The 9172-nt window shown below is 63.6% G+C and overlaps 1 protein-coding gene across 1 annotated transcript; it reads right to left on the bottom strand.

Moving 5' to 3' along the window:
* Nucleotides 1-659: 659 nt before the first annotated feature.
* On the bottom strand, nucleotides 660-8389 carry SUSD2 (sushi domain containing 2). The gene is made up of 15 exons (XM_080821976.1): nucleotides 8280-8389; nucleotides 6569-6776; nucleotides 6310-6461; nucleotides 5716-5883; nucleotides 4973-5147; nucleotides 4630-4831; nucleotides 4347-4432; nucleotides 3999-4267; nucleotides 3781-3924; nucleotides 3528-3686; nucleotides 2408-2656; nucleotides 2030-2302; nucleotides 1710-1886; nucleotides 1525-1627; nucleotides 660-1369 (listed from the first exon to the last, which is right to left on the bottom strand). The coding sequence occupies exons 1-15, from the start codon at nucleotides 8356-8358 to the stop codon at nucleotides 1345-1347; spliced, it is 2469 nt and encodes an 822-aa protein (XP_080678102.1). The 5' UTR covers nucleotides 8359-8389; the 3' UTR covers nucleotides 660-1344.
* Nucleotides 8390-9172: the final 783 nt, after the last annotated feature.

The following is a 9172-nucleotide window of genomic DNA, read 5'->3' as shown; positions in this document are numbered from 1 at the left end:
GCTGCCCCCACGTGGCCACTATCAGCACTGCAGGTCGCAGTGAAGGGAGCCTCCACTTCCACTCATTGCCTCCCACCCAAGGTTTTACATCCCTTGGGCAAGCTTCTGAGCCACTGGCCTGGACCAGGGAGAAATCAACCTCCAATCCTGCCCTCCACTGTGCTTTCCCGGAGACCCATGATGCAAGCCTGGCCCTATCATATGCTGCCAAGGCCCTCCCCTAGCCCACCACTCAGCACCCTCCCCAGCAATAGCATGGAGCCTGAGCTCCATACCCTGCTTCTGGACACTCCTAGGTAAAGAACCCAGGCACCCAGAACATGGGCTCTGGTCAGGAACTACCAGTCACTGCCTGCCTGCAGGGCGGTGCTGGGGCAGGGGAGGGGCCCAGGGGCGGGCTGGGCTGGGCCAGCAGGCTGCAGGGGTGGGAGGTGCGGGTGCCAGTGCTGGCCCCACCCCCTCCTGGGCACCCAGCATGGCACTCCATGGTGAACCCTTTGCAGACACTGTCCCTTGTCTTCAGCCCACGAAGTGGCCACCGTTCTCAATCCCACTTTTCAGGTGGAGACAGGCCAGTGAGGGACCCACCCCAGGTGGCTGGCCAGTGGACCAAGGTTGCTCTTGGTGCTACTGGCCCCACAAAGCAACCATGGAACCATCCAGAATCAAAGTGTATCATGAGCACCAGGACACCAGGGAGGGGGCACCACAGGCTTGTTTTCTCTGGGTAGAGAGGGAGGGGTATCTCAAGTGACATTCCAGTAGAGTTAGAAGGGACATTCCAGAAGAGTTAGAAGTGACATTCCAGAAGGGTTAGAACTCCGAGCCTGGAGCTCAGAGAGTGACCCTCCACACTGGGGTCCTGAGGCCTCTCCCACCAAGGCTGGGCCAAGTCCTGCAATCAAGGCAGCTGGGTGCTAAGGCTCCTGTGCTGGGGCACCAGGGACCAGTGGATCGGGGTCACAGGTATCAGACACAGAATCTGAGGTACCAGCATTTGAGTTTCAAGTACCAGAGTGCTGGGTCTCTGGAGACAGGCATTCGAATCGGAGGGAATTGAGTCTGGGGGTGAGAGCTTAAACTACATGGGGACTAGAGCACCAGGTGCCTGTCGGGAGCTGCCAGGCTTGAGCCAGGTGTCCAGGTCTGAGACAGAGCAGGTCACTAGGGTAAGGGTACACATGGGTATTAAAGGCTCAGGTATCAGGTGTCCAGGTCCCTGTACATGGTGCTGGGAATAGGGGGATCGAAGTGCCGGGGTGCACGCTCTCCAGCGCTTTCTCCTGGGAGGCTGGTCTTGGCTCCAGGTTCTTGGTCTCTGGCTGCAGGCCAAATGAGCCCCCTTCAGGGCTGCGAACCCCAGCTGGCCCTGGAACAGAGACACCATCTAGAGCAGACATGGATGGCACTGTGGGGTCTCAGTGGGCTGAGACCCTCCCTAGAGCCAACAAGGAAGGGGCACAGACGGGGGTCCCACTGGCAGAACCCTGGGTCTGTGGGGCTGGCGGGGGGGCAGGGCCTCACATGTTGCCCTTCCTGCGGCGCAGAAGCGCATACACCAGTGCGACCAGAGCCACCACGGCCAGGCCTCCGAAGATGATGCTCAGCAGGACCGCATGACTCCGAGCTGGAAACAGGGCAGAGAGGTGAGGGTGCTTGCAGGCGGTAGGGGGGAAGGGGGGAGAGGCAGGTGGGCCGGGCACCCTCACCTGGCTGGCACATCGGGCTGGGCCTGGACCAGGTGCCATCGGCCTGGCAGGTGCTGGCCTCTGCCCCAAACAGGCTGTAGCCAACGTCGCAGTGGAAGTGGACGGTGGAGCCCGCCAGGTAGCTGATACCCTCCTTGTGCCCATTGGGGGGCGGAGCCAGCCAACCACAAGATGTCACTGGGGTAGGGGACCAGGAGCAGAGCACAGGATGAAGCTACTGGCCGACAACCTCTGCCCCCCACGCTGCAGCTGCCAGCTTAGGAGGTCACGTCTCAGCGGGAAGTTCCCATCCCATCTCCTTGGCCCCCAGCCGCCCTCACCAGGCTGCAGGCTCTGCGCACGATGCTGGTGCCGCTGGTAGGCCATCCGCGTGCTGTTGCCCACACTCAGGCTCCCAGTGGCCATCACGTCAAAAGCACAGAAAGTGTTGTCTCCACATAATTCAGCCACCTCGGTGGCCTGACTGGGGTTGGGGGTGGTCTCCTCGGAGAACAGGGGCTGAAAGGTGTAGTCATGCTTGGACTGATGCAGGAAGTTGTTGACCAGGAACCAGGAGTCATAGGTAAGCAGGGACGAGGCGTTCTCCACGGCCCCTGGGGAGACGAGCAGCGGGTTGTGCTGGTGGCCGACGGTTCTGGAGAGTCTCCCTTCACACTGCCACGTTCCCCCCATCCCCAGTGGGCCTCAGGGTCACTCACAGTCAGCCCCAAAGCGGAACAGCTCGCGGGAAGTGGCCTTGGGGGGCAAGACCCTCCCATTGCGCAGGGTAAAGTCGTCGGTGGGGTCATCATTCAGTGTCCCAAGAAGGCCTTGCGTGTGGGTAAGGAACTTCTCAGGCAGGAGAACAGTCACACTCAGGAACGGACGCTGGACGATGACCTCCAGGCCAGCCCCTGATGACAGCATGATGGACACGCTGTCCTGGGCAGCTATGGACAGGAACATACCTGGGCACAGGGGGGTCTGGAGTCAGGGTTGTCCACTCTGGGCACCGTGCCGTGACTCCACAGTCCCAGGATGAGTGCGGCAGCCTCCGTGGGCTCCCAGGGGAGGAGTGTGTGTCCCCAGGGCCAACCCTGCTGTGACACTCCCTCACCCCAGGCCCACCCCTGTCCTAGGACCCCCCACACTGACACGAAGTGCCCGGGCTCCAAAGGGACCCCTCACACCAAGGCCCTGGCTGGGGGGGGTCACCTGTAGGCCCTCACTCCTCGAGAAAGGCAGCAGCCATGCCCACCTCCACCCTTCCTGGGGGTCCCTATACCGTCCGCAGTAGCAGGCCCAGCCCAGGTCCTGACCTGACCCATCCCAACCGCAAGAAATTCATTTCATTAACTCAGTTCCCTGAGGCCGTGCCACCACAGAAGGGGCAGACAGGGGGCTGCTCCTTAGCCCTTGGGGCCGACCAGCATCCTCGAAGCAGGTGATTCCTATCACTGCAGCTTCCAGCTCCTCGTCCCACCGTCCGGGCATCTCAGGTTTCTGATCACATGGCTGGGGCTCCATGGGTGTGAAAGCATGAGATGAGACCAGGTCCCCAGGCTGGACCTCCCTACCTGGGACCTAGAACCTCACCTGCCCAAACAGCCGTGGGCTGGGGACGTGGGTCCACCGTGCTGGGCCCCTCACCATGGGGCGCAGGGGAGAGGGGCAAACTTGTGCCGCTATGCTGGGACAGCATATGGACCATATCGAGGCCCCCATCTCCACATCCATGCCCCAAAGCCCAGGGCCGTGCCCACCATGAGAGGCAAGGCTCAGGTGGGAAGGAGAGGGTGTGAGAGCGGCCCGCAGAAGCTCCCGGGCCATCCCGCTCACCTTTCAGGTCCATCCAGCTCTGCTCGGTGAAGCTGAGCACTTCCTGGTTCAGCAGCACCTGCAGAACCCCCTCCTCACCATCCAGCCGGACCTCCACCACATCCGAGTTGCCCTCCTGGACAGCCACAGCCATCAGCCCTGTGCCTCGGTCCTGCGTGCCTGGGGTGGCACACGCAGAGCGGGGCGCTCAGCATCAGCCTTCCTCCCGGGAAGACCCCCCGAGCCTCCCAGAGCCCGCGGGCCCCAGCCTCACCCTCCGAAGTCGTCCGGGTCTGGGCCCGCCCATGCACCCTCAAGTTGGTCAGTGTGGCCTCCAGCAGCACGTACTCGCCACGCCCATTGAAAGAGAAGTTGGTGCCATCGAAGGTGAAAAAGTGTGGGTCCCCGAAAGTGGAGGCTGGGGAGAGCAGAGGGTCAGGTGGGCCGCTCTGGCGCAGCCCTGCTCGGGGCCTGGCCTCCGCTGGCACCCACCTAGGCGCGAGGGCCGGTAGTTGCGACAGTCACTGGATGGCCGCCGCCGCATGTACCGGGAGCACTCGGGCGCCCAGAGGCAGCAGTGGTAGAAGCTGACGACATCGTAGAGCCAGTGGGAGAGGCCAGGCACGCGGGGTGGTGTGCGGAATGGGGGTGCGCCCCAGTCGTGGCCACGGTCTGGGGTGCTGCCCCCCGTTGAGTCAGCCGTCAGGAGCAGGGTGCCAGCCGCCGTGTAGCAACACTGCTGGCCGGAGGCGTACCGGGGGCTGGGGGCAAGGACAGGTCAGGGCCACCGTTGGTGCCCGGCCCAGCCCCCCTGGCCCCACCACCGCCTGGGGGGCTCACCTGGCTTGCACAGAGCGCACACAGTGCACGGCCCCGGGGTGGTAGGTGCACACGCTGCCGTGCTCAATGTCACAGCCGTAGTCAGTCTACAGAGCGGGAGGCTGCTGTCACCTGCGCGAGCCTCAGGCTCTGCCACCCCCTCCCTGGGACCTGACCCCTCCTCCCTCCTTTAGCCCTCAGACCCCAGCCTCACCTCCCTGGGGCCTCTATCTACACACCCACCCTGGCTGCCTCTAGCTGGCCCCTCGCCCTCTCCAGGGCCCCGACAGCGGTTGAGGCTTACGTGGAAGCGGCCCGAGTCAGCCCGGGCCTGAGCCAGGGTGCAGGGGCAGTCCGGCACCTCCTCCAGGAAGTTGGGCAGTTGGTCCTCCAGTTCCTCCCAGGCCAGGCACTGGGCCCGGGCCCAGGCCTCGGGGTCCGCCTGGAAGTCCTCACCCAGGTGCCAGGCCAGCGCGTGCTCGTTGCTCCAGAGTGCGTGCACATCTCTGTGGGGGAACCGAGAGCACACTAAGGGCCTCACCCTTCCTCCGTCCCCCCTGGCCCGGGGGCCTCCCCGTTCAGCGTGCTGAGCAGCGGCCCAGGTCCAGCGGTCCATCCTCTGCGTGGCCGGGGCCCGGGGCCCTTACTTCTCCCCTGCATAGTATCTGCTGCTGATGATCCGAAGTGCACCCACTTCCCATCTCTGGTAGTTCTGCGGTGCGGGCTTGGGAGTGAAGGTGAAGGAGCCAGAGTTGGGGATGTTTGTAGCCAGAGGGTACAGGTACGACCACTTTGCGGCCCACTTATCTGAATATGGTGTCCCTGAGGGAGAGAAGGCCTTAGTCAGCGCTGGGGTCCCTTCAAAGAGGCCCGGGGCCCCTCCAAGTCCTGGGGCAGAGGAGGGGGCCAGGAGCCCATCTTTGTGCTCAGAGAGGCCTGACAGATAGACGAGACAGATGATTCTCAGAGGAAGGCCCGCCCCACTGCCCCAGGAAGGACCCTGGCTCAAGGGACCACCGTCTCCTCTTCCCACATGTTAGGGTCCCAGACCCACCTCGACGCCAGGCCTAGAGCCAGGCTAACAGTCCAGGGCCTTGGGAAGGCTGGGTAGAGCAAGCTTCTTCTATTTCCAAGGCAATAGATCCAAGGGCTGGGAATGTCCATACCTCCTCCCAGAGCTGGGCCCAAGCAGCGGGAGGCCTCCAGGCTCCCCCCACTCCCACACTTCCCCCCTGTTCCCGTTTCTTGCCAGTGCCCTTCCCACACAGCATCCCCACCTGGGATCTGGCCCTGCCTGGAATCCCTTTGCTCCCACCTCTGTAAGCCCCCAACTCCCAACCCTCAGGGCCCACAGAGCAACACCGTTGGGCCAGCTTTGGGCTGGCCTTACCTGTCTCCTCATAGCCCCAAAGCTCGATGATGACAGACTGTGTGGCCAGGGCAGAGGGCTCCCAGGTCACGGTGAGGTTACCCGTGATCCCAGCTGTGCCATAGTACTGCCAGCGTGTCTCATTCACCAGCTCGCTCTTCTCTGTCTCTGACACTCTGTTGGGGTGCACTGGGCAGGGGGTGAGGGGTAAGCGGAAGCCTGAGGCTCCGGGGGCTCTGAGAGCTGGGTGTGCCTCCCAAGGACAAAGCAATGGCAGTCCCAATGGAGCATGGTCTCTCCCAGACCCTCGCAGTCAGGAAAGGACAGAGGCTGCAGGAGAGGTGGGGCCCTGGCCTCCCCCACCTTCCCCTGGCCTGCCTGAGCCGAATGGCCCACCTTGCCAGGGGACCCCGGAAGCTCCCAATCCTCTTTTGGGCTGGAGTCCTGCGTGGATGCCAGGAGGCAAGGGGAGGAGCTTGAGAACCCTGGCCCCCATGGTTGGGCGCACCTCCAAAGGGACTGGTTGAGCCAGAGCAGCCGGGCAGGGCTGGCAGGCGAGGCATGCCTAGGGTAATTCCCTGTAGGGCGGCCAAGGCTCAGTAAGGCGGGACTCACCAGCCAGCCAGGTCCCCGAGCGTGGAAAGGAGCGACCATTGTCCAGAGAGAGTGTGAAGGGGATGCGGCCTGTCTCATACAGCAAGGGGGACACACAGTGCACACGTCCAAAGGAATCCACGTGTCCGAGGGTCTGGATGCTCTCCTTAAACCTGTGGGGGTTGCAGGTGACAGGAAAGGCGGGGCCCGGGTGGGGAGACCCCAGCCAGCCAGTTGCCCCTGGGCCCCCAGCAGGCACAGAGCCCCTCAGGCCTCCCACCTGCAGATCACGCCTTCAGTGGGGCTGAACCAGTTGAGATGCTGCACTACGAAGTCCTTGCCACCCATCATGGAGCCCGAGTAGGGCGAGATTTCCAGGCAGAAGTCCCGAAAGTCCGAGCAGCAGGAGCTCAGGCCAGAGCAGGTTGGGTGGCAGGAGCAAGACCCATCCCGGTCTCCACAGCGCTGGGAGCAGCTCCCAGGGGCACCTGGAGGAGAGGGCCCTGAGCACCCGGCTGCCCCACAGGCAGGGCTGGGCATTTCTTTTCCCAGCACCCAGGAGAGAGAAGCATCCCCAGGAGAATGCGGACCAGGAATCGCACTGACCGCAAGTGAACACAGTAGAAACCCACAGGCCCCGTGGGGTGAGGGATCCTTGGTACAATGATCTTGCAGTTGCCTGAATGACTTGCCAGAAGGAGGGGAGATAAGGGCAAAATGCCTCCATGCAGAGATTTTTGCAGCATCAAGAGAAGCCTCTAGGGCAGGACTGACCTTCGGCCACCAAGTCCCGGGAGACCGCATCCTCAGACGGCCAGAGGTGGCTGAGCCCTTGACCTGGGCTGGGAGGTGGTCTCTATTCCCTGAAGGGTCGGTGGACCCGGCCTGGTGGATCATCTGGAGTCCCACTGGAAGCCTGGCAGAAGCTCATTCCCCAGCCTCAGTGTGCCACATCTCCCTTTGCCAGGCAACACTGGCTTACGGACTGTGGCTCCCAAAGGAGCCCCACCCTTAGGGGAGAGGGTGAGGAGTGCTCCCCTCCTCTGAGGGGAAAGGAGAGTCATCTCCAGCAGAGGGCCCAGCCGGGCCAGGGGGAGGACGAGGGTGGTTTGGTGTGGGGCTGTGGACATCAGGCCTCAGCTCTTGCCACCCTGGGGACCCATGACAGGACTCCATACCTCTGTAGTGGGAGTGGCTGGGCAGGCTGGAGGGTGGACACTGAGGGGGGCACTGCAGACACCGAGGCAGGGATCACATGTCCCACCTGGCCCTTCCCTACCACTCCACCAAAGGAGGCCAGTCAAGAGCTGGGGTTGGACCTGAGCCACCCCGGGTGACCCCACTTCACCCAGCGCAGGGCCTGGCACTCAAGAGAGTCAATAAATATTTATTGACAGAGGATGTGAGGGCTCAAGGGAGTGGGGGAGGAGGCTGAATGAGGCCAGTAAGTGAGCTAAGCGGCTGAAGGGTGGTGGCGCTTCCCTGAAACAGGGGACAGGGGTGTGGCGGTGTGTGTGGGGGGAGCCTGACACTGCCAGCCCAGCCCAGCCTGAGGCTCTGGGGTAGGAGCCTTCCACCCAGACTTTCCCGGGTTCAGCCCCACCCTAATAAGGACCCACAGTCTTGCCTCTCACCGGTCAGGGGGCTTGGGGGTTGGGGCCCCCTTCACGTGTGAGCACACCCTTCCCAGGGCTCGGAGCTGCAGACGGAGGACTCTTCTGAGACCTCCCACTGACCCCAGTGGAGGGGGGGCACTTCCCTCCCAGGCAGCCGGCACCTCCCAGTGGGTTCAGGGTGGGCAAAGCCCAGACTCCATCCTGCCTGCAGCTCCCGGACCCTGGGCATCCCAGAATTTCTTCTCACAACCCCCAGTACAGTCCCAGATGGCCTGACAGATGGACAGAGGCTGAGCAGAGGGGGCGTCCACCTGGGCATGACCGTAGCAAGCAGGCAGAGGGAAGACGGGGCAGAAGCGCAGGGTGGGGGCGTACCTGCTGCAGGCCGGGGGCCGGGGCCGGGGGCTGTCGCGAGCACCAGCAGCAGGGCCCAGAACAGGACCGGCGGCTTCATCGTGCGGCCTGAATCCGCAGCCTTGCTGCGCAGCAGTGGCTGGCCGGCTGCGGGCCGGCTAACTCCCCTCGGCCTGGCCCCGCCCCGCCTCGGCCCGTCCCGCCCCGCCCCGCCCCGCCCGGCCCGGTCCCCTCTCAAAGTCCACAGGATTCCCCGGGGACCTGTAGGGCCCAACCTGCTCCGTTAGCACATTCCTGACCCGCCGGCCCGGGACACGGTGGGAGGGGGTCCGAGCCTTCCAGGGGTTGGATCCAGATGTCTAGAGGCTGCAACGTAGCCCACGGGATCCCACCTCTGGTCCAGCCCCGGGGAGGCGGGCGGGGCTCCGCTGGGGCTGGGCTTTGGCGGGGTGGTTCCTGCGGTCTCAGGATTCCAGCGCCCAGGGGCCCTCAGCCACAAACCTCTCATCCCTTGTCCTTGGCTTCCCTTCCCAGAGCAGGTATTCCCAATTCCTCCCCACAGCCTTGCAGGGAGGGAGAGCAAGTAACTTCCTGCTGATCGCTGGTATGGGTGTGTGTGGGTGTGCGTGGGTGCTGAAGGAGGGCTGGAGGAGGGGGCCCCTTCTGAGGGAGGTGAAGGGTGTGGGAGGGGCCCAGGCAGGGCAGGTTAGCAGTGGGGTTAGGGGCTGAGACCAGACCCCCATCCCCACCCTGGACTGGAATCCCTGGAGTGGCGTGGGCATCTGAAACAGGGCTCCAGAGAAGAGCCACCCAGCCCCACCCACCCCTGGCTGTCATTCATTGAATTTGCATAATCTCCTCAGTGTAATCTCTTCAGTGTTCTCCCTTCTCCAGTGCAGGAAAGGAAATGCAGG

Source organism: Martes martes, assembly GCF_963455335.1.
Source record: "Martes martes genome assembly, chromosome: 13".
In the NCBI taxonomy this organism is placed as follows: domain Eukaryota; kingdom Metazoa; phylum Chordata; class Mammalia; order Carnivora; family Mustelidae; genus Martes; species Martes martes.
The sequence above is the reverse complement of the archived record's forward strand: the minus strand, read 5'-3'. Positions and strand labels throughout refer to the sequence as shown.